General features: G+C 43.4%; 1 protein-coding gene across 14 annotated transcripts in view; it reads left to right on the top strand.

Annotated features, from left to right (window-relative positions):
- The window catches only part of FOXP1 (forkhead box P1), a 442485-nt gene that overhangs the window by 402679 nt on the left and 23041 nt on the right, over window positions 1-16765 (top strand). For all 14 annotated transcript variants that reach the window (XM_019536645.1, XM_019536646.1, XM_019536642.1 and 11 more), the window contains 2 exons: window positions 659-746; window positions 9436-9519. In XM_019536645.1, coding sequence (XP_019392190.1) covers window positions 659-746; window positions 9436-9519 — 172 coding nt within the window. The remainder of the gene's footprint in view (window positions 1-658; window positions 747-9435; window positions 9520-16765) is intronic.

Consider the following 16765-nt stretch of genomic DNA (forward strand, 5'->3'; position numbering starts at 1 on the left):
TGGCCCCGAACAATTTTGTTGGCATGATTAATTTATCCAGCGCTGGCGTTGGGGAGCTGCGACATCTTTCACTCCAGCTGTGCTGGTGCGTGCAGCCATGTTTGACGAATTGTCCTAGACAACGTTTTAGTTCCTGTTAGATCAAGAATCAAGTTTGTTGTACAGTGACTGTCCATACCCTTCTCTCTTTTTATTAGTACCTGTATTTGGCATATGTTTCTACATCAAAATTTGTGTGTTTCTTTTTTCCATTCTTTACACAGTCATATTCTTGTTTATTTTGAATCCGTATAAATCAAGGATGCTCAGAGACTGAGTTTGCCTCTTTGCATGTACTCATGTAGCTATATCCAGCATCTTATTGTCCAGTAATATGAAATTATTTTACTACTACTTAATTTCACTTGTATTTACCTAAATGGAGAAAAACAACTGTTCTGCAGTATGTCTTTTAGACCTGAATGAATCTTTCACTGAAAATCTGTGCTAAATATCCCGAGTGACGGTAATGAGCACTAGAGCAGGACAGAATAAAAAAAAAACTCAGCTACTGATGAAGGTCTGCTGGATAACACTCAAGTTGCTTATTCATCCTGGTAACTATTTTTTCCTTTTTGTTTCTCCATTTCACTTAATGATTTTCTGTGTATTGTTACAGACATCTCAACAGCGAGCATGCGCTGGATGATAGAAGTACAGCCCAATGTAGAGTACAAATGCAGGTTGTACAGCAGTTAGAGCTACAGGTAAAATGAAATTTATTTTAATATTACCTCAGTATTAATCAAATTCAATTTTCAACAGCCATAAAAATGAGTTCTGCTTTTCCCACTATGATTGAAAACCGGCTTTCAAAACTTCCTTGCAGTAGTTTTAAGAACTGTCAAAAGAAACTGCAGCTTCATTTCCTCTTTTGTAAACCGTAACTTGAAAAGAAATAGGAAGCTTAAACAAGCCGACTGGTTGGGAGTGCATCAGTTTGTGTCTGTTGCTTTTTATCCTCAAATTGGGGTGGGAGAGGAGGGCGGCCAGGGGAGACTGGAACGTGTTCCCAATGGTTTCGAGTCGCTGGCATGGGGGAAATGATCACTGTTCACTTCGAAACACTGCCTAATCTGACTTGTTTGGTGGCCTCTCGTTTAAGGCTTATTTTTGCCACGTGGAGCGAATGAGTTTTTGAAAGTCCAAAAAAAGGGTAAATTTGGAGTTTATTGAAATGTGCAATTGCATCGTTGTGACCCATTTCTGTCACTGTCTTTCAAAAATGCTTTTGAGTTCTTTATAATCTCCCTGTGCTTCCCTGCTCTAGCTGGACGACTTTGACTGTGTGTCTGTGTCTCTGTGTAGGCAAGAGGTTAGCAAAGGAGGGGAAATTAAAACAATGTTGTACATTATATAGTTACCAGCTATTGAAAAACCTATTTTGTATGCAAGACAGCAATTTAGAGATATGTGGAAAGCCCAGGGCTAAGTACAGAAGATAATTACATTTGGAATTTTACTGAGTTAAGTCATTTATAGCTTCAAATAGTTGTAGAGAAAAATCAGCAAAAACACACTTAAACTTTTTGTTGATACTTTTTCAAGATAACCATTTTTTTTAAATCCTTTTTATCTTCTTGCCTTACAAATTAGCCTTTTTTTCTTTCATAGATATGTCCAAAATTTTATTTTCAGTAACACTGCAGTCATGACACTCTTTCACTGTTAGCCAAAGCAGTACAGAGTATTTTAATATAAGTTTTATAAAAATCAAACTAGTCATAAAATAGCAGTGTCTTGCAGAAATTGTTAGGAGAAATGGTCTGTTATTTGAACAAGTTTCTTGGGAATTTAAAAAAAAAAAATCCAAAAAAGCAAAACAGCCCTGCTGGTGGACTGAAATATAAGATAATCTTTCACCAAGATGCAATAACAATTGAGGCGGAGGTAAGCTGAGGATTGGGTTGCAGTGAGGTTGAAAAACATAATGGGCTCATTCCTGTACTCCTGTAGCCAGTGGGAATTGCATGCATGGGGATGGCAGAATGAAGCTCTGTGAGAGGAGCTGAGCACAACAGAGATGTGTTTTCACTGCCAGTGCATTGTGATTCCTTGAAAATATTATGAAGGATGGTGTGGTGTTTCATAGTACTAACTGAAACTCAGGGCTAATGATGAGAGAAGTGGTAAGAGAAGGATATAGTCCATGCCAATGAGATGCATCCATATTAACATGATAGTACACTCATTAGCCATATTTTTTTACTGTCCCGAAGTCTGATATATTGGTATCTCATTGGTCGTGAATTTGCACTTTCTTATTGGAAGACTAAAACAGAGGCAAGGAAAATCAATGGTCTTTGGATGAGGCAGTGGCAATAACCTGCTCCCTGTCCACTTAATTGCATTATTGTCAGGTTAGAGAAAAAGTGCTTGGCATTTTGCAAAGCTGCATGGAGAGAGAGCTATACAGAGCAAGTATGCGTAGTGGTTAGAGATTTTAAAAAGGAGGGGTGGCACAAGAGCGTGACAGGGGCTCTGTAGCCAGAGGATTTCCCTACTCTGTAGGAGTCTTCTAGTGAGTAGTTAACCTGGGTTTGCCCAAGAGCGCCATTTGCACTAAAAAGTTTCATGGGGTAGACACCTGGCCTACCAAGAAATTGGGCACTTGGACTAAAACTAGCTACCCAGTTTACACAGCTCAGCCTTTATACTAGTAGATTTGCATTCTCTGATCTAGGTAAGAAAGGCCTCTCTTTACCCAGTGGTACTCAAAGAGCTAGCGAGCTGCTTTGTTATCCAGTGGGATGGTCGAGCACTACATACTGATCATGGTGCGGCACCCTGGCAAAGGCCGCATTCTGCACATGACTTGCAGCAGTGTATCGTATTGCCTGTGACGGAGTCCAATTGCAAATTTGTCCTGCTTTAATGGAAAGTTATTCATGCATAGCCAAGGCATTGGGCCACCTTTGATTTCTCATGCTGTCAAGTGCTATTTGATGGAAAGTCTTCTCTTGGCTCCCTCTTGGACAGGTGCTGGATCGATGTGATGCGTTTCTTCTCCCCTCTGCATACCAGATGTGCCTTCTAGGAGGGAGGAGAGGTATTGCATGGTATAGAGACATCCTTTTGTGATTTCTATGGAGAGCAGGAGCCAGAGATGTTCCAACCAACTGGCCATTTGCTCAGCTCTTTTGGCATCAGTGATCACAAGAGTGAAGAGAAATAGATGCACTCTGTGACAGCCAAAGCAGAGCCCAGAGCCACTTCTGCAAACTCCTTAGGATCCTAAAGTACTGTGGTTTCATGTCATCCCGTCCCTTTTCAATGAAGTGTCTTGAGAACGCAAGAAATGTCATCTCACGCATTTCTGGCTGACTCTGTTCAATTCCTTGACATAGCTCTGTTGCTTTAAATTATTTGTCTTGGAAGTAATTGTATAGCTGAGGGCTGTGCATTGATTTTGTTTGAAACACAAAGTGCCCCATTTAGCACCATTGGCTTTTCTTTAGTTTTTGTTCATCTTACACAGAACTCTGTCAAAGTGCGAATGCTGATGAATAAAAGTTTCGTTTTATTTCATATTCAGGGTAAGCAATGTCAGGCATCCCGTCATACATACCAGCGGGCAGGAAGGTTGTGACTCTCTGGCCTGTCACTACTTCTGTTATAAACACATTTGAAATACCACAAGTAAAGTAATTGCCTCCTGGTATTTCTCCTTATTGAAGTCATGGTGACATGATGGGAGTCTTGATACAGTGAACATGAGCCACCAGTGCAATGCTGTAGCTGGCAAAGCAAACAAAACACTGGATTACATCTATTGATGCATCTCAGACAAGGCTGAAGATGTCATGCTCCTGCTATACGTGGCCTTGGCAAGGCCAAAGCTGGAGTATTGCATCCAGTTCTGGGCACCGCACTTCAGGAAGGATGTGGGGAAACTTGAGAGAGTCCAAAGGAGGGCTGCGCATATGGTTAGAGGTATGGAGAGCAGATCATATGATGAGAGAGATGAGCAGGACATGAGAGATATGAGCAGGTCCTATCATGAGAGACAGGGGTCTGCTCAGCCTGGAGAAGAGAAGACTCGGAGGGGACTTGGTGGCAGCCTATCTATATATGAAGAGTGCATATTAGGGACTGGGAAAACATCTGTTCACCAGGGCTCCCCGGGGAAAGACCACTTTAGATTACACATAAGGAAAAACTTCTTTACAACTCAAGTGTCCAAGGTCTGGAATAGACTCCCCCCAGAAATAGTACAGTCACCTACTCTGGAGATCTTCAAAAAAACACCTGGACGCTCACCTTGCTGGGATCATCTCACCCCAGCAGACTTTCCTGCCAAGCAAGATCCTGATGATCTCCAGAGGACAGCTGTGACTATGAATCTTTTGGTGGAATTGATGAAGAGGTTTGCAGAGAGAGATGTGGGTGGCTGGGGCATGGGAAGGAGAAGAACGAGGGGGTATAGACAAGTAAGCTGCATGCTGCTCTGTGTAGCTGGGCTGCAGCTGGAGGACTGGATTTGTCTGAGGGGCCTACATTTTATTGGAAGAGAGTTTGGAAGAAAACAACCGGCATGTCACTAGCTTTTGAAAAATAGCCTGAAACAGGGAAACTTGAAGATACTTGGGCGTTTCCAGTGAAGAGAAAAGGCAGCTTTGGCCGGTCTTCAAATATGTAAGAGATGTTCCAAAGAAGATCAGAAACAGTAATCGCTGGTAGTGATTGAGGATGTAGCAAAAACCTCCTCCACATCCTGATCTTCTCTTGTACTAAGTACCCTGACCTGATGACTGGCCTCCCTTCCCCTCACCGTCTGTGTGTCCAAAAGGCTGCTGCTGGAGTTTCATGTCGAATCCCTCTTTATACTTCCAGCTCAAACTCGGGCTCCTTGTCCTTATTTCCAAGACTCCTCATCCTCTTTCCCCTCTCCCTACCACACAAATCCCCCTTGCTTTCCTATTCCTATCATCTTTTTTTTTTCCTTGGCATTTTCTCCTCTCCTGCCACCCATGCCTGGAAGGGCGTCCCTGCCCTTACCTGCTTTTCTGTGCCTTCCATCTCCTCCCGTGTCCTGCGTTTCACGTACATTTGTTTTAGATTTGAACCTGCTCCCCAAGCTGGGGGGAGGTCTCGTTATCTACTTTCTAAAGTGCCAAATTAACATCAAGCACTACATACGTGTTTACAGTAATAATTGGCAAGAGACTCTTTAGTTAAGCAGCACTTAGAGACAACGGTGAGAGGCATCTTATGAAAGCCTAAGATAAATACCAGATGAAACTTCAGAGGAGCAACTGGAAAATGGAACCAGCTGTCAAAGGAACGCCGGGGAACCACTGTTTTGGCACGTGCTCAGGGCTAGCTTGCACTTTTACTGACCCACGTTGGTGCAGAACTAATCGGATCCATCTTGAAGAGCCACTAGATGAGTCACTGAGAAGAATCCCTGTGTGATTTTATAGCCAGACAGAGAGGATCATATGGGCAGCCGAAGCAAAAAGAGGGGACGGAGTGAGGGTTGCAGAGAGAACAGAAGAGCAGCGTCCGCATCCTTTGATACAGGCAGGGCTAAGTGCAAGAGGATGGGTCAGGGGTGCTTGAAAACCAACAGGCCAGATAAATCCTAGTGAGCAACCACATCTGTAAGGGCTCCTTACATCTGACCCAGAGTGGGTGCAGTACCCCGAAGAGCTTACAGACACCTGCACCGTCAGCAGTGCCTGAGACCTGGATGCTTCCTTACAGGGGAAGGCGGTCACTACACAGAGGTATTGTGGTCTTTCAGAGGGAGTCAAAGAAGGGGATCCTGGACCCACAGTCGTGAGAGCAGTATAGCACTCCAAAGCCCCTTACTGCAGGGTGCGCGCTCGGGCTGTGTGTTGGGGGTCGATACTTTCTCCCAGCACTACGCTGCCCAACCTAATGCTGGTCCAGTCTAGCCTAGTGCTCCAGTCTAACTCTGCAATGGGAGCTTGCCCCCTGTATAAATGCCAGTGCACTGTTAGGCAGGTCCTGCTGGGAAGCAGATGCGCGGCATGGCACGTCGGATGATCTAGGCAGCATTTTATAGAGCCAGTACGTTTGCCACCTGTCACAGGAGATCAGCAGGGTCACAAAAAACACCTGCAAGTAGCTCTGAAAAGTCAGAACGGGCCTGTTTTTGAGTAATGTGCATCCGTTTAATTTGTGTGCATACCAGTCCTTTCACAAAGGGTGCTGTTAGTAATCGTGTGCATTTTCCTGCAAAACTAGTAATAGGCCCCCATTTCTAGACCTCTCGAGCCCCAGTCACTGCCACAGTGATGAGAGCTGGCTCACGTCACTGGCTTAGCAAGACCTCATGACTTCTTTTGAATGATCTAACCGGATGGTGGGGAGGTAATAATGGAGGTACGGGTTGATATCACTCTTGCTTCCTGACCTAAGGGGAACCGGCATAAAGAAATTCTTAGGATTTTTCACTTCCATTCCATTCGCTGCTTTGAAACCGAGAGACGTCCATTTTTCATCATTTAAACTCCTGCCTAAGTGTGTGAGTGTTTGAATTCCTAGACTATGACAAAATATTAATGTGCATCTGCCTGAAATGTCCAGAGAATCTTTAATAGGCGTCCTCCACCCAATGCCGCATTAAAAAAAAAATGCCCAGATGATGACTGAAAACAATAAAAACAAGGACACTGCCAACGCGGGGTGAAATAATGTACTGTGCCCTGCGGACGCCCAGGCGCGGGAGGAAAAGAGCTAGGGTGTGTCCCTTTGTGCCCCCGTGCCTTTTCCTTGCCTTGGCTGCTGAGTCACAAGCCGAAGGTTTTCAGGAGGGGGCGCTTATTTGATTTGTGCTGCAATGGGTTGTCACCCAATTGAGGTTTCACGTGCCAACTCCAGCGAAGGCAGCTCAGATGCTGAGCCAGTCAGCAAATAAAGCTACTAAGAATAGAAAACTAGGGAGCAGCCCCCTCCCCAAAACATAAAAGCATTCATTGGTCTTGCATCAATCAATGTCTAATGAGGTTTTTAGAACCCCACTTTCCCCAAAGAGACCGCAGGAAAGCCCCATGGGGAGAAGGCGACTCGGGCAGTGCACCCAGCGCCTGGGCCGGGGTTACGTGGCCTTGCAGGGATGTGGAGTTTCCTTGCCAGGGTCTGGCTTCTGTGACTCTCCCAGCAGCCATTTGATAAGTCCTGCCCCCATCCTGATAGATCAGCACCCATCCTGAGAACCATCCAGCCCCCCACCCTGTGAAAATCCCCGGGATTTGGGGTTTGCACTTTCAGAACATGAGACAGTTGCACCAATTTTTCCTTTCTCCAATTCCTGTCTTGGAAACCTTGTGTGCCAACTTTCAACCCATCTTGACATTTTTTTGGCACGCGCAGAGCCCCTCCGCTTGGGTAGATTGACACAGCCTTAACTACAAGATTACAAATCCGAGTTTATGACTGAGCCTTCTTTTACATACGCTTTCCCCAGTTTTACTGCTCGAGACAGATGACTGATAAGGTGGGCAGGTTGTTTAAACTCACACTGGAATGCGAGTGGATTTCTCCTCTTGGCACCAGGAATGTGGATTTTCTACAGCAAAATGCAAAAGCCGAGAAAGCTGTCAGTTTTCAAGGCCTGAATAGAACAGGCTTCTTTCTGCTGGGCAAGTTTGTTAATCACACCCAAATTTGCTAGTAGTTTTTGGGGTTTGTTTTTTTTTTAAATAGAGCTATCTACTTATGGGCAGTTGTGGGGGGACACGTACCATATGGGCTGCAGACTTCCAGGCCATATGCAGCACAGGAGAGGCCCTTCTGGGTTCTCTCCTTCCCACCATGTGCACAGCCTGCCACTCTCCCTTCACAGCGAGGGCAGCACGGATACTCTCCCCAAACCCTCCCATTGCACCCAGCAGAGAGGGGCAAGAAGCAGAAGCTGGAGGAGATGGGGAGCCTGGGAAGCAGGCAGAGCGGTGGCTAGTTGGGAGCCCGCAAGCTGCATGGCAATGCCTCGTGGGTTGCATGCGGCCCATGGGACCTCCATGCTGTTTTAAAACAGAGCCAGGAACGGTCCCCATTGCACACAGAAAAGTTTTCAGCATCTTCAAAGGCAGCGAGCTTAGCGACGCAGCGCAGCGGAAATCTGGCACGTTCAAGCAGACTCGGTGAATGGAGTCTGCTGGAGCGCGGGAATCGACCCACTCTGCCAGCCTTCTGCATCACGTAAATCAGCGTCCCCGCGCTGGAAGGATGGCAGCGGGGCGCTTTGAACTGAAACACGTTTGCGGAGCTTTCCTTCAGAGCACCCCACCGCCATTTTTGCAGCGCGCGGGTGCTGACACACAAGGCACAGGCACTTTTAATTAGCACGGCTCACTACTTAAAGCGCCCGGCGCCGCATCCCAGAGCACGTGTAAAAATGCCCTTTAGAGCCTGATCGCTGCGTTCCAAGTGCATTTCCAAGGCCGGCCAGCATAAAAATGAGGAACCAGGAGTGACATAGATGTGGATTTCAGGAGGAATTTTAAGGGATTTGAGAGAAGTGAAGCCTGCCATTGTGAAGGAGACTGCACCCGTTTACACACCAAGTGCTGTTCTCCGGGGGCTCGCGCAGCAGGAGGAGCACAGGAGCAGCATTATGTGTTTTGAGCCACTTTCGGCCTGAGCGGCAATCGGCTGACGCACGGCGACAGAGCCCTAATAAAATAGTTCCTAATATGGTCACACTTTCCTCTCCTCTTGCTTAAAGACGCATGTTGGGAGGATCCAATTTAAATTGCTGCCCCTCTTTCAGACGAATATTGCCCTTGCTTCTGTTTCTGCCCCGGCTTCCTAGGCGGGCTGAGAGAGGTGCTGATTTTAGAAAAGGCTTGTTTCTCTCCCAGACAGAGCTGGTGCTTTCCAGAGCTGAAAGCTGCCTGTTCTGCCTCTCTGAGGATGCTTCCTGCGGTCTCTTTGCTTGTCTTACACACCACCGAAGTCGTACGCGATGTCAAAAACAGAGTCTATTTTCTGAATTTCTTTTTTAATACTGAGCAGAAAGCAAGAAGAGGAAAAAAAAAAAAAAAAGGCCTTGCAACTGAGCCGCATAACTTGCTTTCTGCTTTGCCTCCTGAGCAAATAGAGGGGATTGGTTAACAACCATGATTCGCTACTGTCTTTTAGCTGTCGGGTGCGACATTGAACCTCGTGGTGCCAGCAGGTCTAGTACTCCTCACTCAAGGGCGAATGCATTTTTCCTTTGGGAAACGCTGACACCCAGCACCAGGAGTTAGTTTTACCTTGTGAACGACCGTATAACATTTCCAAACAACTAAGCAAAGAAGGATGCTTTGTCTTCTGCTGTGGTGCCAACTGTTTAATTAGGAATAAGCAGAGTTCTGGGTTTTATTCATAAAGTAACAGGGCTTTTATTTTTTCTTTCTTTTCTCCCTTCCCCCCCCCCTTTAGCTTGCAAAAGACAAAGAGCGCCTGCAAGCGATGATGACACACCTACACGTGAAGTCAACTGAACCAAAAGCCACCCCTCAGCCCGTAAGTACTGATCTGTGCAGAGAGAGAACAAAGCCTCACAACAACCTCTTTTCCTGTTTCCCACCTCAGAGCATAATACTAAGTGTGGCCTACTTTAACAGACTGTCAAAGTGAAGAGATGAAAATTGCTTCTCCGGTTGGCTTAGAATAGTCCCTGCCACGTAAAACAATTTTCGCCAACTCTGGTTTTTTTTTTTCCCCTTCCCCTTCTTCAAGGAGTTGTTAAAAATGAGTAATTTTAAAGCTGACGTACCGGACCTTTTCCTGCCTTTACATACACATGTGTAGGTGCCTTCAAGTGAGGGAAATCTGTATGTGATTGGGCGATGCGTTAGAGCCAGTGTATTTTATTGTCCAGGATAAGAATTGCATTTATTTCACTTTTCACTGGGCTGCCGTCATGGGCTCGGATGGACTAGACTCTACCGGTATGTACATTTTGATGATGATCAAAAATCACTATCCCCCAGTGTCAGTTTTTAAAGTACACGCAGTGCACGGGGACTGGGAATGAAAGCCCCCTTCCCTTGGCTCACTCTCCATAAAAGCCCAGAAGTGGGGATCCGCCTTGCAGACCACATGGAATAAAACATTTTGATCTGTAAGTTCACATGGTCTCATCGTCCAAACCAAGACTACTACCTGGCAAAGGCAAATCTATAACCTCATTCCCCAATCCAAACTGCATCTTGGCTGTTGTTGTCTAATATCGTCCTAATACTAAAATTTTTCCTTGTAGCTTCACATGATTATTCAAAATGGAGAGAGTGCTTTGCTTCTTGATTTTAAGATTTGTAAGATTTAAAGGTACACTGCCTTTATTTGATTTTGCTCTGAGTCATTGTGTGAAAATTAATTGAGCGTTGACAATCTATAGTTAGTACTAGCAATTTTAATCAATATGCAATGATGCAGCATAATGACAAAGTATTGGTTTATCTGTTTTGACTGATTTTTTTTCTATAAATAACGCAAACACACACCCATATATATGTGATTTATGGTGATAGAAATAAAAAAGAGTCAGACTATTAACCCAGCAAATATGGTAGCCTGCCAAGATGCAGTTGGTAGACAAAATTAATGTCTGAAACAGAACACATTACAGAGATAGAGAACATAAAATCATTAAACACTTTGCGCATCCATTTTTACTAGAAAAGGATTTCTTCCTTTCTCTGTTGTTGGAAATAAATGGCAGCAGAAGTGGATAGGGAGGACGCCAGAAAGAAAACGGCAGGCTGTTTAACAACATAAGTTCGGGTGTCAAACTTGGCGGGAAATTTCAACCGTGAGTTTGGAGAAAGTTGCACTAGAAATCCCTCCAGTTAAACGGCCGAGATTCCTAAAATTGGTCGATCCGGTGGATGCAACCTGTTACAAACGGAAACGACTTACGGTACCTAGAGATAACTTTGTCCAATTCTCCAGTTCACGTTAGCGTTGAAAGCAAGCACTGCTCAGCACCTTGTGGGCTCAGCTATACAGACCCAGCCAAATGGAGAAGAGATTTGCTTTCTCTTGCTCCTGGTGGATTAAAAATTAAAACAGTGGAATAACGGGGGAGTCTCAAAGCTGTGCCTGGAGGCCTTTCATAGCAGCAGTTCTCCTCGAGGACGGGGATTAAAAATAAAGGGCGGCAACAGCAGGCAGACAAGCACGGCTCGGTTCGTGAGCTACCGATCAATGCTTGGTATTGATGGGCAAGAGGTTTTCATTGGCGTTGTAGGCTACAGAGATACCAGTTGGTGTCGCTATGAAGATTATTATTAAACAGCTAATAAACAGGGGAAAGCAACAGCAAAAAAAAGAACATGGGGGAAAAGGGCTGTCTTGATTAGTATTAAAAATGTTTTATATTCTGGAAAATTATAGCTTTGATGGGGACCTCCTACTAAATTTATTTTTAACTGCTCTATTGAAAATTCTGTACCACTAGTCAACATTATCTCTCAGTTGCTCAGCACAGTGTTTCTTTATTAAAAGAAATAGGCATGAATATTTTTGACTGAAAAATTAATAGCTTTTGAATTCATACACAGCAGGTTTTCTTTTGCAAAGAAGTCCAATATCGCTGCACAGCACTTCTATAACCATTTATTTAGAGTCCAAGTCAAACCTTTGACAGCTAGAGCAGTGTTACAAGCCAACATAAAGAACTCCAAGATGTAAACCAACAATAGGCAGTCTGTGTGAGGTTTGCCATTGTCAAATACATAGATTGTTTGGATTAGTTTATGTAAATGTACTGTTGTATTACCCTTTGAAAAAAAAAAAAAGATCACATTTGTGTATGAAAAGTGGTTTCGTTCACAGGCAGCATTATAAATTCCTTATCCTTTAACTTACATGTTAGAAGTAAAAATTGGTGCCTGACAGACCTATATTGTGTGACACTCTGTTGTTGGATTGAAACTGCCTTCTTTTCATTTATTGAAATATAGAAAATTTTATTATAGATACCATCTGATAAATCAGAAATTATTAAAATATGTATAGGTGAAGCATTTGAAAATTAATTATAAAATGGCGAAGTATAGTGTTTTGCAGAAATTGCGCTTGCCTTGTGAAAAAAGACCCCGGTCCTTTCAACTCAGTGGGGTAGGACTTTGGTAAAAAGATCTGATGACCATTACTGCAGTGCAAAGTATTCTTTACATCTGGTAATTAATTTTTCCCCCCAACCTAACTTATACAAGGTGTATGCTAGAATGAATATATTTTGGTATAGCTGTGATTTTAAAGGAAAGTGTCACTACGATTCAAATGTAGCAATAAACTGGGATTTTTAAACACCGCTTTTTAATGACGGAATAGAGAATTATGGAGAATTTTTTTTTCCCCGTTTTAAAGGATCTTAGTGTTTGTTTTTAAATGGTTCATAATTACATTGTAGAACTGGCAGGTGAGCTGTATTACTGTATATCTCTTTTAACTGAATGCATTTTTGGCTATCGCTTATATTTTCCACTGGTCAACAGCATGAGCTTACCCTGGTTAAGCTACATCACACCAATGTGTGTCGTATTTTTAGACCATTCAGCTCATAGCCCAGTTCTTGGCACTGAGCATTGATTCAGGCATCGGCCCAACCCTGATGTACAGGAACTTGTCAGGTCTAGTCATGTTAAGCAACACAGATCGGTCTGTAGATTGCTTCAGCTCCTTGAAATAATTTACGTTGTGGAAGGGGCGGTGGGATGACCATGCGTGTAACCGTTGCAGTGCACCAAGACCACCGTTCAGCAAAGCCTATGAAGTCCTGTTGAAGTCCACGAAGCTGCGGCATGTTCTTCAGCCCTTTGCTGAATCGTGGCCCAAGTCACTGGCAGATAATTGTACATGTAGGGCTGTCGTGTGGAGAAGTCTCCGTCGGTGCTGCTCGGCAGGCATGCTGTTCTGGGCCCTACTGCTGCGAGGAGTATTGTGCAGAGAGTGAGGAAGTAGCATGGTGGGGTGCGAGTGTGTGGAGGAGAAACTGGGGAGAGAGTGAACCGTTATAGTAGTAATAATAAATACGCTCAAGTGCCTGACGTGATGTTTGTAACTGAGATGCCCAACTGTGGAGCGTTTTAGAAGGAAAATGAAGCATCTCGCAGCTTATTTCATGAAAAAATATGGAATTACTCCCATTATTACAGGGTGTGAAGATTCTCTGAAATTAAAATACTTCAAAACAAATCCATTCGTCCTTGGGGAATGAGCCAGGATGTGGTGGTGCAGGAGGGAATTTTTTTCAATGCAAAGCAAAACAACACAGTCTCTCAAGAATTATTTTTTCTGTTCTTGCTATTAAGGTTCCTTCTTCCCAACCTCACCAGCCCATTCGCACACAGCATTTTCATTCATGTCTGAGGTCAGCATCTCAGAATGAATCAGGAGCTTGATCTGCTTGGAGGTATTATCTAAATATCAAAGAGCTGGGAAGGAAAAAAAATGCCACTTTTTTTTTTCTCTCCACTCTGCCCAACAAGTAATCCTGAGTACTCGGTAGAAAATCCACTTCTGTGCAAATGACATGAAACTTTTAAAGAAAGTTTTGGCATTTTGAAGGCAGTGCACCGTTAGACGTCCGTTTTTTAAACGTATTTTCTTTTACCCTAACCGTAGCAATTAGGATTGTTTTGAAATACTGTTTTTAGCAACTGTAAAAACAAAGTATTCAAAAAGAATCGTCTTTTAACCGTTGAGGTAATGACTGAGCATTTTAGCTGCTGTAGCTGTACTTTATCGTTTGCAAAACTAATGATATGCAGCAATAAAAAGAGATTCTCGAGCACAACACACAAAAGCTGTTTTTATATACTGTTTTTCATTAAGTCCCACTCCTCAACTTGGGTTTCCTTAGTATCCCTGCCAATAACAACACCTGCTAAGTGATTGCTGCCTGCCAGATTCTACATCTTATGCAGCCATGTGTCCAGGCTGCAATAGGGAAGGAAGACGCAGAATCTTGCAACGCTCCAGGCCCAGCGGCCTTACTGCTCTCTGCCTTAGGTGTCTAAAGAAACACTCTGCACACCAGGCTGATTCAGGTCCAGAAACTCTGCAGTTTTATCATCAAGTCCAACCTTGATCAGAGTGGCAGCACCAGCAGCCCAGAACCGCTGACCTAAAACAGTAGGTGCAGCCCCCCTCGTGACACTGCCTATTTTTTTTTTTCCTCGTGAAAATGATTCAGATCCGCTTTTGTATCTCTGGCAATTATAGTCACGTAACAGGTTTACATGAAAAGAAGTCAAGTTGCCTCCAAACAGGAGAGTCTTGTCATAGAAATGCATGTTTATGGACTAAAGGAGTGTTACCTTTCTGGCTTTTATTTTTATATTCAGAAAAATAATAATGACTCAGTCATCGCCTTTAAAATAAGGAAAAGGCTAGGTCTTGAAAGTAAAAAATGATGGTGATGGTGATGATGATGATGATTCATAGATGTTAGGGAGGCAGGAAAGACTGCTGGGGTAATAATCCTGAATGGGATATTGAACACTGAAACAATGATGGTAGGTAGGGAAGTGCAGCCACCCTTCTTAAAAATCCTCCAGCAGATTGAATTTACTGGTTGAATTTACAGAACAAAAGCATACTTTTGTGTGTGTTGCGGGGGGGCAGATGCCCCCTTATGCCTGATTAGTTTAATTCCTTGAGCTTAAGACTCTTCTCTTGTGAATTTGTACAGCACCTAGCACATTATGAGCTCTGGTGTAATACAAAGAATAACACAATAACAGTCATTAGACAGCCAGCTTGGAGACTCATATTCAGTACCCCCCAGCAAGGATGATACCTCATCAAAAACACCAGTATGTGGGAAACTTGTCATGCGCAAGTACCAGCACAAACAGCTTTTCTAATCATAGTAACTTGTTTTTAAATAGAAAGTGCAAACAGTGAGAAATTCAGGAGAGTTTCCATCAGGAAAAGAAACCCTCCCAGTACAGTCCCTTCCTGATCTTTGCCCCCGCATAATCATCTTTTAGCAGCCAGCAGCACAGAGAGAGCCTCACCGCTCTTTCATTCCTAATTGATGATGATATTAAGATTTAATAGTTTACAATTAAAATTAATATTTTAAGATTACAACAAAACCAACAGCATTCATAATTTGTTATTCTGCTCTACTTCACAATTAATTTTTTAAGTCTACATTTTATAGATAACAGCACGTTGAGTCTCAGGAGCGCAGCCCGCACCTTATTCTTGCTCCCCCCCTTTCCCCCCCACCTCATGGTATATTTTGGGCACTGTGTACCCAACTAGCAAGGATCGGACCGCTTGGAAAATCAAGAGATGCTATCATCAAACAAAACTTAAAGCAGCAAAACTTTGCTGGCAATTGACAAGGTCGGCATTTCATTAACTTGTTGGTTCAGTCGTACAAATGATTGTCGGAGGTGAAACACACTATACTCACAGTGTTCCAGCTTTTTGTTCTTTCCCTCCTCGCAAACTGCAGTCATGTTTAATTTGGAAACTGGGCTCCTTTGGCAAATTAGCAATTAGAACAATTTTGTGGGAATATGTATATGTGTCATTAGTTTTCCTGCAAATTAATAGCAAGAGCAGAGGTCAGGCAGAAATTTTCCACTTGACTGCAGCTCCTCTGTTGAGATTTGGCACTTTGTTTTGGAACGGCCACAGCTGCTCAAAGCCACAGTCTTCCTTTAGGAACCGTCTTTTAATTAGTTTACCTCATAGCCATTATTACAAATATTACTGCCTCCCCTCCTTGAAATAAAATTACTGTTTCTACAAAATATTCCAGTGACATCTTGCACCACCGCACATTGATGGTGGGGTCATTCGAATGCAGCGTTTAATCATTAGATCACCTCCATAAGCATCTCCTAATTAGAGTCCTTACAATACAATTTTATCTGGTAATTAGCTGAGATTGGCTGCTTCCTCTGTAGCTTATTAGTGGCAGCCCAGCAGTGGGTGTGAATCACAGTGTCATTTGTCAAGCCTGTTAAAGCCCCCCTCTTTGCTCTTCCTCCCTTTCTGTGTTTATTTCTAGTTGCTACCTATGCTGAAAAGCCTAAAGAAATTTAACTCCATTCAAATCCTTTAAGCAGAGAACATTGACCTTTGCCGATTCTTTTTTGCAGTTTTCCAGTAGAAGCAGATTAAATGTTAAGTTTTTAAACAGTCAGAAAAGAAGAAGAAAAATCTTAACTCCTTTGAAGTGGAGTAGTTTGAGCCGTAATGATGAAACGCTATCAGTGATCTTTCCAACGGGAGCGAATATCTACTGAGCTTGTGCTGGAGATGGGCACTTAAAATTGATGCAGATTTGCTTGCAGTTATCGGACTGGTAAAATGTCCATTTAGAAGCAGAGATAAAATACAGTAGATTTAATTTCATGGTGAGACCTGTCAGTCGTACCGTTATTATCATTATTGCTCTTTTTGTCATACGTAATAGATGGATAGATGGATAACAGAAGGACACAAGCGTGTATATTCCTAATCAGCGCTCTTAAATCGAACCAGTCAACAAATGGACTCTGTTCGGATGGCCATTACATTTCTATTGTGTAAGCAATTTTTAAAAAAAGCCAGAAGCACATCAACAAGGAGGTGAACACATTGGCATATATACCTCAGGCTGCATTTGTTGGTTCGCTTCATTGCAGGGTTTTTTTCAGGAAACTCAGGCCTGTGTCTTATCGCCTTTCATGGTCTCCTTCACCCCGCTGGGCTCGTGCAATTCTGTATTGCCTTGAAGTGTTAAATGTTTTCCTCT

Source organism: Crocodylus porosus, unplaced genomic scaffold (assembly GCF_001723895.1).
Source record: "Crocodylus porosus isolate Cpor-Errol unplaced genomic scaffold, CroPor_comp1, whole genome shotgun sequence".
Lineage (NCBI taxonomy): Eukaryota > Metazoa > Chordata > Crocodylia > Crocodylidae > Crocodylus > Crocodylus porosus.